The sequence below is a fragment of the Aptenodytes forsteri genome, unplaced genomic scaffold, assembly GCF_000699145.1.
Source record: "Aptenodytes forsteri isolate BGI_AS27 unplaced genomic scaffold, ASM69914v1 Scaffold61, whole genome shotgun sequence".
Classification (NCBI taxonomy): domain Eukaryota; kingdom Metazoa; phylum Chordata; class Aves; order Sphenisciformes; family Spheniscidae; genus Aptenodytes; species Aptenodytes forsteri.
Genome location: NW_008794443.1, coordinates 6,907,312 through 6,933,274, shown reverse-complemented (window position 1 = coordinate 6,933,274; position 25,963 = coordinate 6,907,312). Strand labels below are relative to the sequence as shown.

General features: G+C 40.0%; 2 protein-coding genes across 3 annotated transcripts in view; one reads left to right on the top strand and one right to left on the bottom strand.

Moving 5' to 3' along the window:
* Positions 1-24,110, top strand: part of ABI3BP (ABI family member 3 binding protein) — a 168,236-nt gene extending 144,126 nt beyond the window's left edge. Inside the window, exons 54-59 of the mRNA XM_019474770.1 lie at positions 3,245-3,356; positions 14,191-14,270; positions 15,749-15,778; positions 16,779-16,940; positions 20,804-20,917; positions 23,028-24,110. Coding sequence (XP_019330315.1) covers positions 3,245-3,356; positions 14,191-14,270; positions 15,749-15,778; positions 16,779-16,940; positions 20,804-20,917; positions 23,028-23,143 — 614 coding nt within the window. The 3' untranslated portion in view covers positions 23,144-24,110. The remainder of the gene's footprint in view (positions 1-3,244; positions 3,357-14,190; positions 14,271-15,748; positions 15,779-16,778; positions 16,941-20,803; positions 20,918-23,027) is intronic.
* A 1,286-nt stretch (positions 24,111-25,396) lies between these two features.
* Positions 25,397-25,963, bottom strand: part of TFG (TRK-fused gene) — a 23,147-nt gene continuing 22,580 nt past the window's right edge. For both annotated transcript variants that reach the window (XM_019474772.1, XM_019474773.1), the window contains exon 8: positions 25,397-25,963. This exon is cut by the window's right edge. In XM_019474772.1, the coding sequence (XP_019330317.1) occupies positions 25,837-25,963 (127 nt within the window). In that variant the 3' untranslated portion in view covers positions 25,397-25,836.

Here is a 25,963-nt window from a genome sequence, read left to right as displayed (position 1 = left end):
CACCTGCAGCCTTCTCAGTCGGTAGAGCATGGGGAGCTGAAAAGTCCTTGGCTGGGGTAAGCATTACCTAGCAACAACTAAAACATCGGTGTGTTATCAACATTATTCTCATCCTAAATCCAAAACACAGCCCTGTACCAGCTACTAGGAAGGAAATTAACTCTATCCCTGCTGAAACCAGGACACTTTCCATGAAGTTTCTTCTCTTCTGTAAGACTATTCTGTGGTAACTAAGACACCTGGCATACCCTTCCCCATTCCAGAAAAGAAGATTAAAACCTTCTGCAGAATATGTGACTAATACTCATTTTGCTTCACTGAGAGAAACTTTAGTTTTCAATCTAGCTATCTTCCTATCTAGATGTAACAGGTTTCCCATAAATACCATTTTCATTCTTTTAAACTTAAATGTGTAATACAAAATGTTTGAACTCTGTGGCTTACAAATACTCTCACTGAGCTTGTCTCCTTCATCTTAACTTCAAAAAATTACTCAGCTAATGACTCATCCAAGGACACTTTCTGAATTCAAGAGAAGGCATTGAATCCCATTTTCTGAAAACAGTGATTACTTCATATTGGCACCAGTATGACATTACTTGTTTAGACAGACTTAAATCAAGTTTTCTGTCATCTCTTTTTATTTTTGTAGTTTATACATGTTTTTTCAATCATCTGATTTAGGCATCGCATCTTTTTTTTAATGCACGGTTTCAGATAGAACTGTGAAAACAGAAAATGTAATTTGTTGAGCCATTTTTTTGAAATGGTTACTTTGCTTGACTTTTAGCTATGCACATGGGGTTTCATCGCATTGAGTATTCCTAAAAACAAAATTGTACTTCATGGAAAGGTCTGACAAACGATAACCAAAACAGTGATCAAACTTACCTCCTTGTTTTCATAAAGGCTGCAAATGTCAGGAACCAAGACTATTTCACTAGTGCTCTGCTACTCCTGTTGTGTTGCCACAGAAATGTAGGGCAGTTTGTTGTCTTGTGCACTGAGACTCATGCACTGAGTAACAAGCAGGTACTGGATGCACTCAGTAGCTCTTTGTGTGTGTGTGCGTGTGTGCGTGCACATTTGCATGCCCATTCACATGTGCTGTGTTTTCTTTTCCAACCTGAATGAATTAAAAAGTTCAAATCACATTGACTTGAGGATGGCAGAAGGCAGAAAGATTGAATTCCTGTAAAGTTACCTACTCATTCTCTATCTGGATGTACCTAAGGCAGTGGATATCCACCCCCTCTCCCATGCTTCCTAATAAACATAATTTCTCTAATGAGGCTTAATTAGGGCAAATAAGGGCTTTTGCATGTTATTTTCTCCATGGTTCACTCAGCCCTTGGTGGCTATATAGGAAAAGGTCTTTGTTTCCAAAAAGGAAATGCATAGAGAGAAAACAGTTATGTTTTGCACAAATATACTATCAATGCTAATGTCTTTGATCGTTGCATTGGGGTCCCACTTGAACAAATGATCTGAAGTAAAAGCCCTCTACTTACTTTCTTTTTTCTCTTTTTTTTCCCCTCCTCTCATCTGAGACACCCATTCCTGCAGGTACATGAGTTTGTTTTTAAAAAGCAGTGGTTGGTCTTTTGCTGTTCATTGGTGACTGTTGTGCGGGAGGACTTCTGAACATGGCAGTAATTCCTTCCTTCATGCTGACTTTCTGACATAATTTTAAACCTATTTTAAAGTTTTATGTTGCTCTGTATATGCTCTAAATAACTGAGTCTATTACAAGGTAAAGATAAAAAGATGCTGTGTAGAGGTCCCTTTTGAAACTATTGCAGTAAATCTGAAATTCACATGTGCATACACGTATATAATTGCTCAGATTGAATTGCTGTGGTTTAGAAGCTTGGCATTTTAGAATGTAATTTTTTAGGGCTGCTCTGCACTTCCACTTAATTGCATTGTCTTAAGTAATTTACCCCAGCGGTTTTGATGGCTGCTTTTTGCATAGAAGAGGGCAAAGGAAGACATAGTTGCACAATTGAGGTCAAAATCGTGTCAATTTGTGTGTGTATGCTCATTTACATACACATCTCCTACGTTTACTGGGAGTGAGGATCTGAGAGTCCAGCAACAATTAAGAGAGTTTTTTTCCTTATTAACACTGAATCCCATTGCAGGTGTTTTATCTTTCTGTGTTGACAACAAATGAGTCTCCTTGTATTAAGAACTAAAAAATTTAGCAAAAAAAAATAGCCCTATATCTTTCTAGCATTTGGTTAAGAACTTGAAAATTAATAGTATCATTAGAAAAAAACAGAAAGAAAGTAGTTTTCTAGAGGTTTTGTAGCTGTTGATAGGTGGTATCTGTCTTTGTCCTCACAGTATAATACCTGCTTTATACATTGTGCTGTAGATCTAAATGCTCATTGCAAATGTTCTTTGAAAACATTCTCCTTTGCTAGCTTACAATTAGCAAAGCTGCATTTGGTATTATAGACAGGTTTTAGGAAGGGAAAAGGAAGGGGCTGGGGAGGTTATGAATTTCTTTGCCAAGAGAGGAAAATTAGCAATATACTCAGTGTGATTATTAGAAGAGGTTGTTATGAATCGGGACAGAGGTTGCCTGCTAGAGAGAGACTATATCTTGGACAGGGCTATGACTGAAGGGGTATCTTCTTCCCAAACATCTGTTGTTAATTCCCTGTTCAGAGCATGGCTTGCATTTGATGATACATCCCAGTGAGATGAAAAGAAAGTAGTGAGACTCTATAAATCATATAAATACAGAAATAAATTTAGCAAAATTATTTCATTCTAAACTGGCAGATTCCCTAAGTGCACAATCCAAGTTAGATAGGCAGTTTCCTTTGGAAATCTTAAAAATTTCAGTCTTATTTTAAGTTAATCAAGGTTTAAGCATTTAGAAACTGTACTTTCATCTTTGATACTTTTTCATTCAAACTGCAGAATACTTATACTTATTTGTGTTTGGAATTTTGTCACTAGTGTATCTTTGGGCAGAGGTGAGATGTTGAGTATCCTCCATCCCATAACTGAATTATGAGGAAGGATGAGGGGCTAGGCACTCAGCAATTTAGAATTGGATCTCTCTTTCCTAACCATTTGAGCATACTAATGTCCAGACTGGTTCACACAAGATGTCCTTACAGCCTATTAGACAGTAGGAGTGGAAATCGGATAAGAAAAGAGAGCGCAATGAAGAAGCTCAAGTAAGAGCTGTTATTTAAGCAAATTTCTCTTTACTGTAATTTTCCAGAGTATGAGGTTGTGTCAACTGAAAATGGAGCAAGTGATGGTGAAAAGGAGAAATCGATTATCACTACGAATCAAACCCATTCTACTGTGGAAAACCTAAAACCTGACACAAGGTAATTAAATAATTTTCTAAGTCAATCCAACTAATTTAGACTGTCGGATGTCTGCCACTTCAAATGAAAATACATATGTATATAAGACCAAATTGGTTTTACTCCTGTTCTGATAGGCAAAAGGTATGCTTTGGTTTTGCTTTCTTTTAAGTTAACAGATAAGACACATCTGAGGAATCTTTAGGAAATTTCCAGGAGTATTTATGGTCTGGACAAACTGCAGAAGTGACCTGTTCTATCAGAAAGATTAACAGTCAAATGTAAGAAAATGTACTGCTTTTTATCAAAAAATCTCTTGAATTTAGCAGATAAAGAAACAAAGTGAACACAAGAAATATTAACCTGATATGTGAGATCAAGATTTATATGTACAGTTGTCTCTCTCTGGGGTTTAAGGATGCTCGGGGCAACTGATGTAGACTGCTTGCTTATTTAGACGGATGTTCGTTCAAATACTGGAATGCAAGTTGGGCAACTGTACAAAGCTTGACTATTGCATTGCACCATGGAGAGGAAAGATACATTTGTCCTGTATATATAGTTTTCTTTCAGTGTCTCGCAACAGCTGGCAAGTTAAAAATGGGTCAGTGAATTCCAGTTGATGGCATACATCTCATGCAACTAGTCCAAATAAGCATTATCATTCTTTTTTAAAAAAAACAACTCATCAAAAATTATTCTTCTTTTTTGTGGTAAAATTCAGAGCAGGGAAGAAAACCACTTGTCCTTTGTTTGTGTTGCTTATTGATTGCATCAGAAAGTTAATGAATGACACGTTTTTTTCCTCTAAGACCATCCATTTGGCTTTGGTAACTGGATTTTTCTGTTTCAGATAAACTGCCCTTTTCTGTTATTATCCTTAAATTGGTAACAGCACAAAATTCTGCATAGAACCCATCTTGAACCTTTATTTTTAGGCAATGTGTGGTTTAATCTGGGGTGTCGGTTCTTAGCTTATGTATTTGTGACCTGCAGCTCCTAGGAGGAGGAATGAGGAACTATTGCAGAAAGTGGAGGGGAAGGGAAGGGAATTGCAAAGGAAAGGCTGGGGGGAATTGTTATACCCAAAAAGAGCTTCTCTGAGAGACTCCAAAACTCGTAAGATGGGCTAGAATTGCTCTGTATTGCATCAAGAATATCTCTGTTATTTCTTAAAGGCATGTGGCTTGTGAAAGGGTCAACTGCAGCTATGTTGTTCTGTCTTGTTAGGAGGCAATTAGGATACGTTAGCAACACAACTGGAGACCAAGCATCGGTTTCCTCAATCTCTTCCTCAATCAGTTGAGAAGGCTTGGAAGAGACAGTATATTTCTGGAGTAGTGACTAAGAAAGGCAGTAGGTGCTGCTAAACTTGACAGGCTATGCTGTTTGTGTTTTCATTTCAGTTCTGCTTTGAAATCATACATTTGCATCCTTGAAAAGAACTGTATGTTATTAATGAGATTATCTTCCATTATACACTCGAACTCTTTGTGTCACATATGGTGACAGAAATGGGATGGATTTGGTTAAGTGTAGAAAAGACATGGAAGCAAAGAAAAGTCCTTGATGCTGAGAGCAATGTCCAGATGGCCAAAAGAGAAAAGCATTTTTAGACTGTTCTTTGTTCAGAAAGGAAGCAAGAGGGAGGCAGGCAGACCCAGCTAGAACCATTGGAAAGGTCATAAGGAAGGCAGGAGCTATGCAGAAGCAGATATGATGGTTTTTAACTTTAATTAGTAACAATTCTGTCAATCCTATGAGAGGACTTTCTGGTTTTGGTAAGCAAGAGCAGACCAAAGACCATGGAGAAACGCTGTCTTTTGGAGCACGGGTTTTGTTACAAGAAGCTAGATATGAGATCAGTACTGACTGGTGGAGGCTGACTTAAGACATAAAGGGATAACTTTTCCCTTATGGGGTGGTAGCTATTATCCCCCCCACCCCCAACCTCAAAAGGGAAAGACAGCGAAAGTCTTTCTGGATTCAGGAGACCATCACCCAAAATTGAAAACCTTTGATATAAATTGCAGTGGTGCATGTCCCTCGAGTCTCAGAGGATTTAAAGCATGTAAAGTCCTTCTCAGAGTGGCTCTTTTTGATTAAACACCCATTTCAAAATGTGTATTTCCTAATTTTGAGGACACCTTGAGAGCTTTGGCAGAAGCACAAGAAATTGTTACTGTTACCATTTGAACCCAGGCTTGTTGGCACACTAAATTCAGGGAAAATAAGAAAGTGATTAAGACAGCTGGCATCATGTAGACAGTATCAGTGTTCCAAGGAATGGCATATGTCCATAATAGTCGTCTCCGGTCTGTCAGCAGCTGATTGCTTACTAGATGAAGAAAATGGACCTGAGCACAAAACTGACTGAAAATAGGAGGAAGAGAGACAATGAAACACAGCTCAATAAATTAATTAACAGACTCGCTGAAATGTCTGCAAATTCATCAAGTAATACATTAAGACTGGGAAGCAGACTTTTCCATAACTAGCCTTAAAGGAAAGAGCTGTAGAAGAGGTGGAGCTGGAAAAGAAACTTGGAAGAGAAAAAGAAATCCCTCTTGCAAATGATCAACATTTACAAAACTACCAGCAAGCATATGGAAAGAGAGATGCTCAGTAGCAGAAGGTGGATTAACTGGGGAAGAACCTCTTGGCCTTGAAACACTTTGGAGAAGCTGACAAGCTGAATTTGAGAGTCTATTTTTTCCAGCTTTCCTGAAGCCATCAGTGAGGCTGTGTGAATCCCCTATGCTGCTCTGAAGGTTCAGTGCTTCCAGAGCTGAAGACAGTTCAGGAGGGATCTAAACCAGACAGACCTAAACAAACACTTTCCAAAAGGAATAAAAATGTTTGTGAATGTGGTATCTCAGCCTCCATGGGTAAATTTAAACTAGAAAGATCCTGTAGCAGCAAGACAGTTCAAGCCTGTAATTCTCCAGATGTATGCTCTTGAGGAGCAGTACATGACAAAGATGGTCTGCAGTCCCGTTGCCCAAGGTCTATCATCCTGTTGAGGTAAATCGCGTAGGGTATGTTAGTTAGCCCAGAAGCTAAAGAGTTAATCGCCCACATCCAGCAGGAGGGAAGCAAAGCAAACAGCTCCTCAGTGTGAAGGGGCAGAACAAGCAGCAGGGAAAAACTGGGTGCATCCGAGCCTGTCAGATCATGCTGTTTGTTTGCTTTTCTCTTTTACATTCTTCTTTCAAATAGGTCATACTGCTACACCTCTGGAAAGCTCTGCAGTAAGCCAGACGCCCCTCTTCCTTTGAGCTGGCCTTTTGACAAGGCAGCTTTTAAAGATTAGGAGCTAATGGCCAGACTTTGAATATTTAAGAAATTTGGACAGTGTTAGGGAGGCAGCAATGAGAGACTCTTACAGTCTGTCATAAAAAAAGATTGCATGTGTGACTCCAACTGTCAGTAAGTACAAACATAGAAGTTAAATGGGATACAAATTTCTCTGAATCAGAGGATTATCATGTAGTATTCTGTGTGTCCATTTAGCTGTCTGAAAAGTGAATAGATCCAGAAAAAAATGCACTGGCTGAAAAAGAAAAGGAGTTCGGACTTTCAGTACGGTTATCAAGTATTTGGTTTTAACAGACTCATACCATGCTAATATGGAAATGAAAATGGACTTTCATAGGCATGCAACAACTTGTGAGGGTTACTTTTAAACAAATAAAGTTGTATGTATTACGGCAGTTTGTCGTATCTCTTCTTTGTCTTATATATGCCAGCTTTATGTGTTCTTGGTGACTTGATTGCAAGACATCGAGACTCTGAGATGAAAGTAAAATAGTGATTTGAAAATCTGTCTAACTATGAGGACATACCTTTAAATAAATGTGGGGTGCAGTCAGCTGCTTTCCAACACAACTGCTTGATTTTTTTAAACAAAAAAAAGGTTCCAAAGGCTCCTGTACAATGTGATTTTATTGGAGCGCTGAGATCCCTATGGTTTTTTTGCCCAGGAAAAGGCACATTGTATCCATGCCATTCCCTCATAGTAAGGCATGCCTGACAGTTGACAACATCACATTCATTTAAAGGATTTTTCCTTATAGGATGACTATGTTGGCCTCTTTTTCACTTGGAGAATTGCCAAATACAGTGCTTGCAGTATTTCACTATCGTATCTTAGAAAAATTCTGATAGTTTAAGTATCCTGGAAAGTTCAAATCTTGATATCCATTATTTGGTTGGTCAGAGTTCTTGAAACTGCTGCTGTTCCTGGCACTAACCTGCTGTCTGGGTCCAATCTAGAATTCCATTTAATTTCATCAGATATTTTGCTTTTGATTGTAACTTTTACCTGAAATCTCTCAAAGCATGTAGTGTGGTTATGCTATGTGAGCTAGATAACTATATATGTCCTTCTTATACAGATAGTTAATTGGATATAACTGGTGCCTGAAGAGGAATACTTTCTCTTGTTTTATGAATGTCTTCTGCTTAATCATTTCTATTATAGATGTGCTTCTGTGATCTAGTAATCACATATATGCAGCTGTTGATTACAACTTTGTGCTGTAGTCGGGTTTTGTTACCCTTTACATTATTTCCAAGAATTTTAGAGTACATCCAGGTCACATTTCACTCAGCCCTCTTTTCAGTATCACGCTTAAACACACACCAAATTTGCTGCAGTTTTTGCCATCTTTATCCTTCAATTAGTCCTTCACTTGTTAAATGAGTGAAATAGCCAAATTCCATTAATCCTTTTTTCTTCTAGTTAGTCTGAACCAAGTACTAAGTTACTCAGTTTTTACTCTGTTGTTCAAGCAGTGAGTATCTGTAACTACTGTGCTTGTTGATGGACCCTGAGCAACCTAATGTCGTTGGCCCTTTTAAGTCAGCCCTGTCGTGAAAAGGGGCCTGGACCAGATGACCTTCATAGGTCCCTTCCAACCTAAATTATTGTATGATTGTATCTTAGGGGTAGTTTCTGATCTTTTAAATCTCAGTTTCACCCATTTTCTTTAATGCAGGCCGAGGTGGTTTTATATGTTAATGCAAATGTCATTCATTTCTTAGCAAAGAATAATGAGAGAAAGGGATGCGCTAGTATGAACTCATCTGTCAATTTAATTTTTCATCCTCCACATGGAAATTCTGCAACCTTTATACTGAGAAAACTGTCACCATTTTTTTGAGAAATATACCATTTATTCCACTTGGAAAACAATCAAAGCCAAACTAGAAGACTGATTGTTTTGGTCAAAGCAATTACGGCCTAGCTTCCAAGCAGTCATTTGAGGAGTGAGATCTGTAATATTCCCTCTAACTTGTCATACAGGTCCCTTGTTTTTGAGTTTCCTTACAAGGCTGCTCATGCTGGAACTCCTAGTTTCATTAGCATACCCAGGAGTCTGTGCTTTCTATCTATTCTCAGTTTTACGTTAAAAACTGCCCTTAAAAAGAAAGTATTGCAGTAACTTCTCCTATGATAATAGTCAAGCAAGATCTCCCATGTGTGAGTCAAGGTAAGGTCATTATCCACGATTTTCAGTATTTCCCTCCTTGAGGTGCTTGTTTGTAATAAACCTTGAGAGGCTTGAGATAGAAATGGGCTTACTCTGGTTTTTGTTTTCTTCATTCTGTCCCCTGTGTAGTAATGATGGTGCTCATCTGCATCTTCTCCTTTGTTAAAATCGGTTTCACTGACCTGCATTTTTTTTGTGGACCTTTCCTAGCCTAGAATATTAAATGCAGATGTTGTTATTTTTTTGCTTCCAATTCTATTTTCCCATTTCCAAAGGAATTTTAGGGGTGGGGTTTTTTACTAGTTTTGGAGTTTTCTAACTCCTTAATATTGATTTTTTTTTTTTTTAAGTCTTCCAGTCATCTGATATAGTATCATTTTGACTTTTCCTGCTATTTCTGATGGTTTCTCTGCCAAAATATGTAGTTCTTATTTCTGTATCCCTGCCCTATCTTGAAATATTTTTTTTTTTTAGGTGTACAGTTCCTCTTTCATTCTGGTGGTTTGTTTAAGGGCAATTAAGTTCATAGCACATACCACTAGTGTCCAGGAAACTTTGCAGCACTAATTTCTATACAAGCCTTCAAAAAAGAGACTGAATATTGTTGAAAACAGTTCTCATGCATGTTTGTTTTGGCAGTAATTGGAAGGTAGTAAGACTGCAGTCAGAGATGTGCCAAATAGCTCTGGGGAAGTTCAGGTAGCCATTAAAGGATGTGTCCCACCAGCAGTTAGCATCCAAAATGTGCTAATCACATACAAGAAAAAAAATCTACCGATGCAAAGAGCTTAGCTTTTGTTAACAGCAAGGGTCAAGAGATGAGAACTACAGTGAAAGTTGCAATGCAGAAAAATGCAGAAAGTGGCAGAAAAATGCTGGAGTTTTTTGTACTCTTTATTACAGAAGTAACAGATTTTTGTACTAAATAGCTGTTGATGTCAGGGTTCATGGGTAAGCATTTCCCCTTTCTCTCAGCCCTTCTTCCAACCTGATTAGGAGAAAGACTCCTCAAACAAGCCCAGCACTTTTTTTTCTTTCTTTCTTTTTTCGTTTCTATCTCTTAAACCTAGTTTTATTTGCTATGTCTGACCATACTGCTATCCAACCACACTCTGCAGAGACAGAGAAGCATGAGAAGCATTGTACATTGAGACAGTCCTGCATGACTGTCATCTAACCACCAGCATCTCCCCGGCAATTGACCTGAAGTCCCAGGACTGTACTCAGCTGCTCCAGTCCTTCTATTGTGGTGAAAATCTCTCTTCACCTATTTTCAGTTCTGCAATCTTCAATCTTCTCCTTTTGCATGATTTGAAGAATGCAAGAGCTGCCTCTGCCAAAGTTCCATGTGGAATAGCGATTTCCTATGGTGGAAAAATATGCTCTGCACAGTAATTACTGTAAGTCAAGTCCATTTAATCTGCACAAGGACTTTGATTGTCTTATGCAGTTCGGGAGGATTTGGGAGGCCTAGTCTCCAAAGTTTGTAGGATAGCAATCTTAAGATTTGAGAGGTGTGACACATGTTAAGATTGCTGCATATATTGGGTAGCAGAGTTTTTGGCATCATAGGCACACAGATATAAAGATGGAATATAGACTCCAGTTTCTCATGAATAAGTCTAGCTAAGAGGTGGACATGGGATAATCATTATATAGCTTTCCTATTTCCCTTTATTAACTTTGCCCTACATACTTTCTTGAACCTCTAAGCATTTTTTCCCCTCCCTTGTGGTTTGTATAGAAGTGCATAAGATTGCAGCAGGTACCCTTTTTTCATCATTTTATTTTTATTTTTCAGATCTTTCACCTGACACACAAAAAGGGAGACTTTAAATGGTTTTCTATGAAGAGAGCCACACCATGGCTTTAAAATTACAGTTAGATCTGTAAACTCTATCAAATCGTGAGCTCAGTCTAAATTTTCCTTTCTCTCCCTTTCAGTTTTCAGTCAACTAGTTACTTCTCTTCATCTCCAAAAGTGGTTGGTTGTTGTTCTTGTACTGTTGCAGCCACTGTTATTGTTTCAGGATTGAATTTGGCAGAGGAAAGGAGCCTGTGGTGCTTGGGCACCTGTAAAAACACCTACCACAAAACTGTAGAATTGTATATATTTTAGTTTAAAAAATTTGCTCTTTAACATTATTAATAGGAGGCTCCCCTAATTTACTAAGCTAAACTTTGGACATTTCTTTATTACTTTCCTTTTCTCCAATATTGTTTATATGTTTACATGAGCTGAAATCTCTGTGCATAGATTTTAGTTCTTTATTTCAATCTTGCCATAATTTTCCCAACTGTGGTTTGATCTTTTGCAGAGATCCTAGTGGTCCCTAGACCACAATTTGAAAAACACTGCTTGGAAAATATTTAGTCTTCAGTTCTTGTTTTGGTCTTTTTATGGAGTTAGAGAATTGATGGGTCCAAGTTCATTGACTTAAGTATTTTCGGAACAGGACTGTTTCCTATGAAGAATGTTGCCTGATGCAACTCAAAGTAGGGCATATCAGCTCTTGGGGACAATATATTTGTACAAAAATCAGCAAAATACTTAAATTTATTTCAAAATTCTCCACCATCTTGTCCAGCTTGTGATTTTCTGCCTGACAGAGGCATGTAAATCCAGCTTGCAAAATCTGTGAAACCCTTACATATTCAGGTGAGATCCAGATATGCTGACTGTAGACCTTTATCTTCAGTTCACACTTGCCTGCGTCATTACTTTCCGAGTCCCTGTGGCTGCCCAGTCCAGTTCCGTAAGAGCATTTCACCTGCTCAGGTTTTGTCCTTTCCTTGTAGCTAATCCTATGGAATCAAAAAAACTCTAGGTCAGGAATCCTAAGCAGTGCTCTTCATATTTCCCTTTTGATTTCATACAAAGGGACATAAACAGATTATTATCATCCATAAGGTCAAACCATAAACTCCCAGTAAAGCAATAGAACATACCATGTTGAGCTATCAATGATCAAAATTACAATAGCTCTAGATAAGGTGTTCCTGCTGTGAAGGAAGCAGGAAAACTTCTCTGGAGTCTTTTCTCTCTAGGCATGCATTAATTTGTACATTGTCTGAAATGTATCTTCTAGCTATTACTTTAAAAAACCCGATGTATTAGCAAATCTTCATTTATGCTTCAGTGATTCTTCAGAAGGAATCTCCAACTGCTCTGCTACCATTCTCTGGATAACGACCTTTCCCACCAGATGAGAATACTTCTTGACCAAAAAAGTTACTGTACCACATGCCCAGTGTGAACATTAACTGCTGAGATCCAATCTTTAAAAGCATGTATTTGTTTAAACGATTTGAAGTTGATCATGAAGAAGATTTTGTGTCTAGAACTTACTATTTAATTTATTATTTATTTAATGTCTCCCTTCTACAGTAGGGTAATGTCAGTTGCTCAAAATGGTCTTGCAGCATGTTTGAATAAATGTTAAGATTACTCCAAATAGACTTTTTAGAGCTCAAAACAAGCCCATGTTTCACTTAGAAATATCCACGAATTATCCACAATGCATCTGTTAGCATACCAATCTTTGTAAGTATTTCGTTTAAAAAAGGAAAGAAACCCCTAGAAATAAAGGCAATTGCTTATGTAAGCAATTTCAAAGTTAAATATTGTCTTAGAAGTACTGTGGATGGAAAACAGTTGCTTGGTACTGCATGATTAGTCCACTGAGGTTAATTAGCGAGCTGTTCAGGTTTTGCAGAAGCCAAGAAGCAATGAGAGGTAATCCAAAGTTTGGATTGAATTATTCTGTCTCTTGTAGGGACTTGCAAATGAAGTTTACAAATTTCCAACCGTGCAGAGAGCGGTATGTTTTTTTCTTTAGAAAATTGCTGTTTGGAAACAATTTCAGCCATACATTACAATGCTATGTTATAGTCATGAGCTACCAAGTTATCATTGGTAAGTGATCCTTCACAAGTCAAGAGCTGGATGTTTAATTGCCCACTTCTGGGATTCTCATTTTGCTCTGTGTTTAGTCTCTAAGTTAGGGCCCATTTTCCAGGCCTACAGTCCTTTTGACTCGTGTCCTATGGATCTTTCTCGCTGATGAAAAAACGCTCTGTGTTAGGAGACGTTCACCGTATATGCACTCAAAGCATATGAAAAGTCTCTCTGTAGGTGGCACGCGTGGGACAGATTATTGCCTATAGCTCGTGGGGAAGGCATGAAGAGTGTGCTGTTGACTGGGTGTATATATGCTACTCATCAGGGTGCTTTGGCATGGAGGGCATGCAGGTCCTACAGGGAGGCACTGAGCCGTTGCTGAGCAGTGAGAAATTCCCAGGTGCTGCCAGCCTGGGGCCAGGAGACCTGAGAAGTGGCTTGCTGGGATAGTGTGTGCTGGGAGGAAGGAAATACAGAGTCTGTTCCTAGCTCGGCCCTTGATGTAAGATCCTAGCGGTGTCCAGTGTCCACCCTTGTAACTCTCTTTCCTGACTCATCCGTCTGGTGTCTTCTGTGTAACATTTTTAGGTTTGCAACTGTCTTTCAATAGCTGTTTACCTAGAGCTTCTAATTGAAAGTGTAAGTTTCGGCTGAGCTGCAGAGTTAGAAATCACCTTGTCTTGCCTGTCCATCACTGTTAATCAAGTATTGAGGGGTGGGAGAGGCTTAAGCAGAGGAGCCTGGCTTGGATTTTTTTCTTCAATCTTGTTCCGTTTTCATAGCACGGTGTTTGGTTCCCAACACAGCTGTGATGAAGAGGGATCATGAGATAACTACAGTACAGACTGGTGTTGTGCAACATTACTATGAAAAGATAAGAAAGAGACGCTGCACAATATATTTTCACTACTTCATATATTTACTATTAACATATATTCAAGCAATTGGATCTTTGCCTTGGCTGAGCTCCTGTCCTGGAAGACATGCCTTGTGTTTCACCACTGGCCCTGTCTGACGCTGTTGGTGGGCCTGAGAGGCATTGAATTGGAGGTTTGTGTTCTTATGAATGAAAAATGTGCAAATAAATAGCAGTGTGCTTTACTCAATCTCTGATAAGCAATCAGATTGCTTCTGACCTCACCTGAACCACTCCCTTTGCCAGAACTGAAACTGCATGTGTGAGAGGAGACAGGCTTAAACCAGTGGTGCATTAAATCAAACATTAATAGTATGTGTGCAAAGAATCATCAAAAGGACTGGTAAATTATGTGTTCAGAGAGGCCTTATACAGTTAGGACTAAGAATGTCTCAGTGTTTTCAGAGCAAGAAATGAGGCCTTTTTGTTCTTCTCCAGGAGACGAGTAGCACCAAGGTGTGTGTTGGCAGTTTGCTTGCTCCAGACTCTGCAAGAATCCTTGGTTTGCAAAATTTTCATCATCTCTTCTATTTTATTCCCCAGTTATGAATTCCACGTGAAACCTAGAAACCCTCTTGGTGAAGGTCCAAGTAGCAATGTTGTGGCATTCAGTACTGAATCAGGTAAGAACTTCCAAAGGTCCGACCATCATTTACAGTGGCTCTAGGATCCATGTTTGTAGGATGTATGAAAGGATCTCTTGCTTCTTTTTGTGCGTTTGGTCTTGCTCTTTACTGCCTCCAGATTGGCTTTTTACTACTGAGCATGTTACGGTAGTGCCTGGAAGGTCAGCCTGAGATCAGGGCTATATTGTGTGAGGATGTAAGATGGCCAGACTGCAGGAGAAAAAAACAGGAGCACAGAGAGTTGATCTGGTGTTCATTATGAAGAAACTAACTGTATCCTTAGAGAAGGCTCAGTCACTTAAGATTAATATTCCTGACCTTTTTGTATCTATCAAACTCATTAATGACTTCTGGATGGGGAACATAAGGTTTTTTCTTTGGGCTGGTGTGTTTATAGGCACTTCTGCTACCTGTTCAATAAGGCTGCTGTATAATAGTGATGTCTTTTGGCTGAAATAAGGATTGAGAAATAGCAGTTGGGAAAAGTCAATGTCCCAGTATGTCCTCTTCCATCGTGTTTACTCTCCTGTGAAACTGTTAGAGAGGTGTATACAAGCCTATTTTGACTATTGATTGGTTCCCAAGTTAAGTCCTATCTGACTCAGAGGTGAGAATCAGAGAGTGCCTCTGCTTTCCCTGTTCCAGTTCCCCATGAGACTAACTACAGCTGACTTGTTGACTTTATACAAGCAAGACACCATCTTTTGTGTAGAAGTGTTTATTGCTTGATAGTACTTAAGGACCATATAAAACACAAGATGGATTTAGCATTTTTAAAAGGACTTTCTCAATCTGCATTTTCAGCCAGATGTAATAATATAATAGTCCTCTTCTAGTGCTGTCACTGATGGACGAGAGTTTTGGCTGAGCAAGGGATTAGTCAGGGAGGAGTTCAGACTATGCCACACATATTTAAAAACTGTGAATACACTCTTTGTAATCCTAGATTGTTAAAACTGAAAAAATGTTTATGCCAAGTGCAGTTTTCATGAATGACAAGGCTTATGTTCTGTGTCCTATTTAGCTTGGACTAAGCAGCCAGTTTTATTTTTTCTTAATTGCACACATCCATTTCTCACTTTTAGGCTTTCATAGCCAAGTTTTGTGTGGCAAGTATTACAGAGGGGTCCTTTTTATTATTTAAGTTTTGAAATTGAAATTTTAAAAAAGATGCAGTAGAACTGGGTTTTGCTGGTTACAGGTTTAAACTCTTGTTTTTACTAGAACTGTGTTTGACAGGTATTGGCCCATAAGTAAAATTTTTAAAAGCTCATTGGTACTGTAGTTTCACGTAAGAAATATATTTCTTTTAATTTAATTTAATACAAAAGTGAACTTTGCTTCCAAAACTCTCTCTGTTTCACAAATTACAGCTTATGTCAACTGTAGAAAATCACTTACCAATGCTTTTCCATTTAAATATTGGGAAAGTTCATTTTACAGTGTCTGATTGAATGTTTGTTTTCTTCCCCCAGCGGACCCAAGAGTGAGTGAGCCAATTTCAGGTAAGCCTTTTATGTATAGTATAGTGTCTTCTGATCAGGATTTTTTTCAGAAATGGGATAGCATAATTTTACAAGGAGGGTGGCTGTACTGCACCAATTAAATGTGTTATGGAATCAAACAGCATTCACACATGATTTCATTCCTTCCACCCATACCCCTGGTAAGGAATTCATGCCAGGCTGCTTGTTTACCTGAGCAGAACGCAATCAACGTGATGTGGTGCTCCCATGGCAGCTGGGATGGCTTCAGACCAATGTACACAAATGAGCCAAGGACAGCCTCATATTTTCTCAGCCTTGTCATTAAAGCAAAAGAAAGCTCTGTAAAATGAATAAGCTACTCCACACTTTTTAAGTGAGTTAACAGAGCACAAGTCGGAGGATACCATTTATCTGCCATTGTGTTGTAGAAAAACTTTCTGCTCCTGAAGGCTTGATCCAGCTCTGCTTTAGGCCACTTAAAAGACTCTTGCTGTCTTTGGTGGGAAGTGGACTGAGCTTTTGAAGAACAGCTAAGATCACTCAAGCAAATTGGGCTGCTTTTTGCATTTGTAATGGACATGACTGACAAACACGGAGACACCATTTCTTTCCACATAATTCATGACACTTAATTTTTATGCGTATTTTTGTTAAATCACATACAGTTTGCTCAAGTTGACTGTCCTGGCTTGAACCCACTGTAAAACAGTGACTGTATCACACACGTTGTAAATGAGAGTAGGGCCAACACACAGACATTGTCCCCCTAGAAAGGTCCGAGAATGAACTTATTCCAAACTGGCACCACACACAGAGAGCAGAAGCAGTTCACTGCATCAATTATATCTGCAACCTTCGGCGCTTCCCTGAAATATCTTTCATGGTCAAAATGCAGGTGACTGGTGCCATGGTGCATTCTGCTCCATCAAGGTTTCTAATTCTATTTATTTGAATATATTTGTTGTACATAATTTTGTATGCAGCATCATACTTCAGCCTCTTTCTTCCTCTCCTGCAGTGGGAAAGGATGCTATCTGGACTGAAATCCCATTCAATTCGGACACCTATTCAGAATGCAAAGGGAAACAATATGTAAAGAGGACTTGGTATAAGAAGTTCGTAGGTGTGCAGCTGTGTAATTCTTTGAGATACAAGATATACCTCAGTGATTCACTTACAGGTAAGAGACATTCCAGAACTAAGAGTTTTAACAAGACGAGCTCTGTTGAAGTGTGATCAGGTATGTTTAATCTAGTCCATAGACAGATTAATCATAAACAGTAATCTGCTTGTGCTCAGTAATCATTGATGTGTTTGATATTGAATTTTCAGACTGAAGAGTTACTTCTCTGTGGTGATCATCTGATTTTAAGTACTTGTTAGTATCCTGGGAGTCATACAGAAATTTGATAAAGTTCAGGTCTCTGCCAGTGAATAGCACATATTGTAACGGTGCCAAATTTGTATTCAAAGGGTAGACTGGAATAATTCTTAATTAGAGGATTAGGACCTAATTTTAGACCAGGATTAGACTCAGTCATTCCCATCCCATTTGGTAAACATCTGGTTGCTTCGTTACTGTGAGGCTTATAAACACGACTTCAACTCTAGTCAACAGGTTTTACTCGCCTGCTTTGACATTTTTGTTTTGTTTTCACATTCCCCATTCTTGCTTATAATCTCTTCCCCCCTCTTCTTTTTTTTATATTAAGTTTTATTACTAACAGCAGCCTCCTGGCCTTATCTTCTCAAGTTTTGTTCAGTGTCTTAAGGTCACTAGAGTGTGATGTATTTAAGACCTGAATCAAGTGACACATGCTGTGTGTAAGCTGGGGAAACAGCCTGTAAAAAGTGTTTTTCAGTTACCTGATAGTTAAGCAGAACTTTGTGTCTCATGTAGATTGTACAAGCTATATTTAGAAATATGTTATCTTCTTATAATCCATCCCAAGCTCCTGGCTTTCTTCTGTCTGAGGTCTTTTATCAGAGTGGCATGGACAACTCTATCACAATGGCGTTAGTATGGCATCCAGAGCACAAAGAGTATGATACAACTGTGTATGGGAAATGTCTTTTGAGTGCAAGTTAGGCAGTATGTTCATCCCACTGGATTGAATTAACTAGGAGAAACTGTGGCTGAAAGAATCAACTTTCATAACCCAAAGTTGCCCCATCTCAGAGCTCGGCACCTCACAGGAGCAGGGCTCTGGTCTCTCTGTATGCAGGAACATGGGAAGAAAAGAGCAGGGGAGTGTAGGGCAGCCCATGCCGACATAATTTTAAGCTGCCCGGCCTTGCACCCGGCACCATTCTCCCATGAGCAGACAAGGAAGGAAAGCCCTGTCGTTAGTAGTAAGTACAATACCTCATACGTAAATAATACCTTGGCAATTACGTGAATAAAAGAGGCTATTTTGAACAGAGGTATCATTCATTCAACTGCTGCTGTACTAACCAGCTGTGATCAAATGACAAACACTGGCAACGAGGCATAGGGTATCACAAAACCAGCCAGTAGAGGAAATAGCAGTGCTAATCTAGCAGGACTAGACGTCAGCCCTAAATCAAGTGAATTAACACTGCAGTGAAAGCTACTTCAATCTTAGAAGAAAAGTTTAATATATCAGGAGCCCATTTTCCTATTTTCATTAGATTGTTTTCGTTCTTGCTGGAAGGGCGGTGATTTAACTTGGCTGGAGAAAGATGATGGTAGCCACATTGTATTCATTATACTTGCTAAGCCTGGTTCTTGCACTTGAATTGTTAGAACCGGTGCTGACCAGTTGTCACAATATTTGGAAGAATTGAAATATTTATGTAGAAGCAAAGCTGCTTTTCCCCCGTTTCCGAAGCGAGACTGTCATGGCACGGGCCTCTATATGCAAGTGAGAAGGCTTCCAGTTTGAAGCCAAACGCCGTTCTGATGTGTTTCACTGTCACACCTTGTCTCATCGTGCCCCTGAGGCCAGCGGGAGTGTATCTGCTAGCACCAGCCAGCTGGGCGACGTGTGCCGGTAGTGAAGGGCTGCGCTGAGGTCCAAGTTCCACCTTACGGTGAAAACATCTTCCGAGGCTTTGCTGTTTAAGCAGCGTAATGATCTTGAAATTTGGGTGCATTGTACAGATGCTGTTGTATAAGGCAGCCAACAACTGTATCTTCGCATGCTGGTCTTTAGCACGAATTTATACTTCTAGTGTTGCAGAATTCACAATGTATAAACCAAAGATGGTATCTAATTTTCTGAAGACCACCCATAAGGGAACACTGGGAAGAAAAATAATTTACTTTATGCTAGACTTGCTATCCCCAAAAGAGAAAGATTAATCTACTCATTTGTTAGCTAAATGTTTTTAAGCGTGCTCCTTTCTTATGGAAAGAATCGGGCAGTAAGAATTTAATAGTCACTGAGAATGCTGCTAGTTTATGTATAGCGATTGTCTGAATTATGCATAGGTTACGCTGTGGGCTAGAGTATGTGTGTATTGGAAAGTTACTGTTCTTGTGTTAGCCATAAAAATATCTGGTTTATTCTGTCTCTCATGAAGAAAAACTGATCTACGTTACACATGCCAGGACTGTTCTATAAACCAGCATCTACTGCTGACCTCATTTAACAGTCCTCCAGAGCAGTCACTGTAGGCATTCCAGAAAAGCAGGCTACCTAAAAATAAGTATTTATTGAGGGGAGGAAAAAAATAAATTCTAAGTGTGACCTTCAACAGCCATGGAAAAAAAAAATGCCGTTTTGGGCAGCCTGAATGTTCTTAATCTCAGACAAAAAAATTGCTGAGAGGAACTCCCTCTGACCAGTTCTCCTATGGAAAAAACATGCCTGCAAGCCAAAACTAGATAGTAATAAATAATTTTCTAAAGCTAGAGAAGAACTGCATGCACAGAGACCGTCAACTGGAGGTGAGACTTTTTGGCAAAGTATTGATCAGATCACAAAAATATGAGAAAGAGAGAGTTTATTGGTAGCCTGCTCTTCTATTAATTGCACTTTAGGGAGCAGTATTATAAGCCACCTCACCATCTCTCAAATGGCCAGACTGGCACAGATTCAAGGCTACAGGACACCCAACATCTAACGAGTAACTGGACTTTCCACTTGGCTTATACCCGAGTACTGAGCCTATTTCTAAATGTTCTCACCTTTCCTTTCAACTTCACAACCAAAGGTTGAACATGTTAAGAACAAGTGCTGTGAAAGGAGTTTAGAAAAAACAGTAAGTTTATCTGAAAGTTTCCTGCCAAGGCTCGGGAAGAGAAGGTAGCATGCTTTTCTCCATCTTCTGAACAGAATTTTACTAATGGCTTGCAAATCAAATCAGTAAGTAAAAACATCTCTCTGTCAAAGCTCTTTCACTGCGAGTCCTCTTGTTAACAGGATGAGCACAGCCCGTAACGTCAGCTCACGCTGCATCGGGCACTTGAGACCTTGTTTTCTACTCAGTTGCAGAAAAGTGTCCTGTTAAGCAATCCTGCAAATAAATACACGGGCACGCTTCATGCTCTGGATAAGCAGTTACTATACCGAGGTCATCTATTTGTTAAAGGATATCACTTGCACATACATGTTGTAAAAAGATGATGATTTATAAAACAGGCCTTGGCTGTGTTACGAGGTGGTCTATAAAAATGTCTTCGAAGGTACTGGGGGCTTCCTGACAGGGAACTAAACCTGCCTTCCATTCAAATCACTGGCAAAACTTACCTCATTTTTGATACCATCAGGGTGAGTGTCTAGGTAATAACAGAATTTCACTTACTGTATGAAATGTAGGGAGGAGAAAAAAAATGTATCGAGGCATCGATTTTGGCCAGGAATGGGGCACTTTTGTCTGCAGCCATGAGCCCTGTACTTGGAGTATGCACATAATGTTCAAGTTACAGCTACGGGCCCTAAGAGGAAAAGAATCGTAGCATTCACCTTGGCTTCCCCACAGAGCGAAGAGCATTGCCCATTGCCTCTGGTGGACTTTGGAAATAGCCCTCACTAAACTGGGTATGGATTTTCAACTTTGCCGCTTCTTTGCTTTCAGGAAAATTTTATAACATAGGAGACCAGAGGGGCCACGGAGAAGATCACTGCCAATTTGTAGACTCATTCTTAGATGGAAGGACAGGACAGCAAGAAGATCTACCAGTCAAAGATGGTAATTCCTTACGCCTGTCTCTGTAGCAAACCTTGGCAATTCCTTTGTTTGTGTGTTTCTTTTTCCTGCCAGTGGATTCAGCGCCCACTGCTGAGGTGGGCGATGGAAAGGGACTGCCGGCTGCAGGCAGAAAAGAGTCGAGAAGTTTTTGAAGATGAGCAATGACTTCTTACAAGAAGGTTATGATTCGGGTCTGTTGGGTAGTCCCCAGCCTCTCTCCTGTTTAAACCATTCCAACAGATTATTCACAGTTGGTATTACTTTTTTAAACCCAACCACAGATTTGAGTTTGCAGAGAGGCATGAAGTGTTATGTTCAAACTAGCAAGGTTGATTTAAAGTGCAGTAAATCATCCATTGGGCATTAAACAGCTTTGTTTAGCGCTAATGAGAAACTAAAAACTTATTACTGGAAAATATAATTCATGCTGCAGTAATTTTGTGTGCACTTATTTGAACCGGGTGCCTAGAATTCCAGTCTGGCCTAAGCGGGCATGGGACTGGATGTCCTAAATGCAGCTGTGACCTGCCTGACTATTTTTCACATGTTGCTGAGGCTCGAGCATAAGAAAATTGTACTTCTGTCAGCTGAACTCCTGCCTCGGCTGTTGGCAGCAGTGCCAGTGTGAGGTATTCCTTTCCCTTGTGGGGTAAGAATGCAGGCTGTATTGATACACGCGGGCATGCTGAGTGTGTCATGGAGTATTTTACTGAGAAAAATACCAAAACGGTTTTCAGTACAATTTCAGTGTGTTGACCAAACCTTCCCGTCTGTAGTGCTTCATTTGTAAAACACTGTACAGAAGTACAGAAATGCAGTGAGGTAGCTGTGGGAGATTGAAGTGAAGTGCCTAAATCTTTCACAAGTTTCTCTGAAAACAAAGTAGGTGAACGATCTGAAAGGTGTTTGCTTATGTGATATGTGATTTTTTTTTTTTTTTCTTTAAAGAGAGCTTTGCTTTTCTTTTCCCAGTCAGTGTTGCCCATTTGTAATGGCATTTTGTTTGTGTAAAGGATTGTCTGAATCCAATTTGGCGTTGCCAGGACAGCAGACCTCTCAGGTGTACCAGATTCACTTTTTTAAAAAGATTTTAAAAATAAAAAAAACCCCACACCTTTTACATAAAAAGCTTGCCACCCCAGCTTAAAAGACAGCTAAAACCGATTTGTTTTCAGCGACTGGATTTAACTGAGTGGATTCATGAGCTACATTCCTTGTTAGAAAAAAAAACAAAACCAAAAAAACCCCCAATGAAACAATCAAACAAAAAAAGCCCCCACCTTTTCTGTAGCTTGTACTTCTAGTAAGTGAACTGAACAGAGGAAGGAACAGATTGTCCATTGCTGCTCAGTTCCTCCCTGGCTGCAGCAAGTTGAGTTCTGTTCAAACCAGAATTAACCACATATATTTGACCTGAAGTGCAGGGATGGCATCATGACTGCTGTTGCGTATTAGTTGCAGAACAATATTTATGTGCGTGTGCACACATGCATGCTTTAGCCACACGTACATTTCTGATGATCAGGTTGGATTCAGCACTGATTGCTCACGGTAATTTTTAATGATGTTAACTGTTTGAATGGGAAGCAGGTGTATTGTCACACAGAACAGATTTAAAGCAGGAGGTAGGATCTTTCGCTTGGGGAGGGGGAGATAAGTGTGAAAGTTTTATTTAGGTTCGCTGGAACGTTAAGGCTACTGCAGTTAATCACTGTAACTTTGCAAGGAGGAACAACCTCCTGTTTAAAGACGACCCCAGCAGCAGCCAGAGGGGGGGAAGGAGGGGGCACCGGCCTCGCCCGGCCAGCCACCATCCACGGGCTGGTGCTGGGATCACAAGTCTCAAGGGGAGGCAGGGTTCACCTCCTCTGGTCTGGGCTGCAGCAATGCCACGCGCTCCTGCTTTTGTTTGGGTTGGGTGGACAAATGCCAGCTGTTTCAGAGCGCTAACCGGTATGTAGGGGCAGCAAACAGACCTGCTTGTGGCAGATGGCTTGACAGCGTGGTGACTAGCTTAGCCATTAGCGGAACCGTATACAGCCTTCACAGGGAAATCAACGGAAGGTACTGTCTGAGGGCTTCATGCAAGCAAGACTGTTCTCTCTTCCAGGATTTTTCAGGGCAGTTCGTCAGGAACCTGTCAAATTTGGAAAAATAGGCGGGGAGACTCACATTAACTATGTTCGCTGGTACGAGTGTGGAACGTCAATACCTGGGAAATGGTAGATGCGACATGAACTTGGTGAAGAGGCCCAGCACTTACCGCCCCCGTCCGACTGCCCAACGCAGGCTCAAAGGTGGAAATGTTTATGGTATGCCTGGCACTTCAATAAGTTTGCTGATGTGCAAGGGTTTATACAAGTCTAATGCCAATACTGCATTAATTGTGTAATAGCGTAGGCTGCTTACTGTAGTTATCCAGTTTTACCAATTTGTTTTTAGATTAAAAAAAATCCCAAACAGGCTAGGGACATGTTGTAGGATAATGTATAGGGAAGCTGGCTCCCTATTCTTGAGGTATGGTTTATATGGTATTTTAAAAGATACGGTGTGTATATTATTTATCACAATGTTGTAATAAATGTTTAAGGCACAGTTACGGCAGAGTTGGTCATGGAATGCAACGTGCGTTAGTTTTTAAATAGTCACTGGTCTTCTTACAAGTGCCATAAGCTACCTGTCCAGATAGATCTGTAATGTCTCCCCAGTCGTAAATTATAGAAACGCCCCTACAATTTTTAATATCCTGCAACCAGTAAACTTGAACCGCCTTCTCCTTCCATGTACAAACAGTCTATACTCCTGCCAAAACGCTGAGGTAGGTTGCTATACGTGCCGCTTTAAACTATCAGGTTAGTGGGGTTTTTTCCATGTTTGTTTTCAAATGCTTCAGCTCCAGCAGAACAGTATGTGCAGCCTGCCGCTACGGAGCTAGAGCCACTCCCCTGAGCTGGGCAGTGGCTGGTCGGTGGGTTTGGTTTCCGCCGGTTAAAGCAGACAGGTACATCGTACCTACACGGAGTAAGAAAATGAAACCGGCCTCCACTGCTGTGGCTTTGCACGACGATGTAGTGTTCGGAGACCGAGACTTACTGGTTCAAAAGCCGAATGTACCTACAGTGCAGGGGGACTTGGAAAGATAAATGAAACGGGGAAAAAATAAGCTACTTATAACAGCATAATCAGGTTTATTTTATTTAAAAAAAAAAAAGATTTAAAACGACTTGGAAAGATAAATGAAACGGGGAAAAAATAAGCTACTTATAACAGCATAATCAGGTTTATTTTATTTAAAAAAAAAAAAAAGATTTAAAACATTGTTCATTGGGGACAAAGGGGAAATAGTGGTAACTGAACTTTAACTGCTTTACGGTAACTTTGATTAAAACCTCTCCCAAAGCTACTTGTTGTACTGCTTGAACATTTATGAACTAAATAAAGAGATGTCGGGGTTTTTTTTTTAAAGGTGTTATTCATTACATTACTAATGTATTGAAAAAAACATGAACAGGAACACCCAGATATATATATAGTAGAAATAGCCCTTTATAGAAAATGCCTTATAAAGTACATTGCAGGTACACTGTACTCCTAATAAAGTATTTTTTAATCAAGTGTTTTTCTTAGTGTTTTACATGAAAACACGTATTCGTTCCTGCGGCAAATGCTATTATTTCAGGAAGCAGTTTGTTCTGAAACAGGCCCGTGTTAAGCGGTGTGGTGAACACCTGACGCGTTAGGTCTGGCCAGAGCACAGAGAGCAGGAGTTACAGCTATGGCTTTTACTGGAGAGCGCGGCTGATCTGGGAGCAGCAATATTTAAGGATGCTGAAGGTAGGAATATTTTCACTCGCTTTATTTCCTCATTTGTCTTCATGAGAGTTCAAGCAGCTTGCTCCAGTTCATTTCTTTTATTCCCTACTTAGTGTTATGTATTCCTAGAATCCCTAGGGTGGAAAATATTAACCGGGAGAATGTTTTGCCCTCTGCTGTTATATGGTCTAATTGACTTTGTTACAGCTCTTGATCTGCTTTTTCTTGGCTCAAAATCGAGTCGCTAGAATTGCACTCCCACGTTTTTCTGGGTGGCAAAGAACCTGTGGAAAGCTGCTCCTTTTTAAGAGTTCTTTTTTAAAAATAAGTATTTGGCTTACATTTTCAACCAATAAACCGATTCTCCCCCCACCCTCATCAAAAGTGAAATTGGTAAGGGGCTCTGAGGTTTGATGTATCGGTTCTTACTCATTTGGTGAGAGGGTTACTTGGCAGTTACTAACAGCAGACAGTGCAAAACCATCTACTGCGGCGTAACCTCTGCAAAAGCAATCTGTATTCGCAACATTTCTCCATTTACACACCTAAAAATCTGTCTCTCCTACAAACGCGAGCACCGCTGATCTTTACCTCGGTACCTGTACAGCCAGAACGCACGCTTCTCTTAGGTAATACCAAACAAGAAAACGGTGCTAAATTCTAAAATCAGGATCAGGCATTTAATAGATTCAGGGTTTTTATTAGTTTTCCATGTGAGCATTACAATTTATGATACATCATGTCTAGTTTTACCTCCAGAATGAATCTAATTTAGTACATCACGGTATTAGTAAAAACAAGCCTGGTAAGTGGGCTAAGCTTCCGACCAGCATCTTCGTATCCTTCAAACAAGGCAAGCTAGAGTGTCGATCACTTCACAGACATTTAGGTAGTGTTTCCCAAAAACGGCCCGGCCCCAAATTAAACTAGGAAGCAGATACAATTTAAAGCAGGAAAGACTCCTTTGGTCGTTCCCCTCCCCCCAGCAGAATTTAATTAACAGCTATGGTTTTGCCTCATTACAGTTTTGGACTCTCATTTAAAAATCCTGGAGTCTGTCGGGATGGAATCGTACGTGCCAGTCGCCCGTGTTCGGCGGCACCTCCTTACCGGTAGCCAGGTCCCGGCTGGGTGTAGCCCTGGGGGCCGAAGGGAGGCCGGTTGCGGGCGTAGGGGTTGGGCGTGCTGGGCGGGGGGGTCATGGTGCTGCCGGGCGGGGGGGTGAAGCCGGGC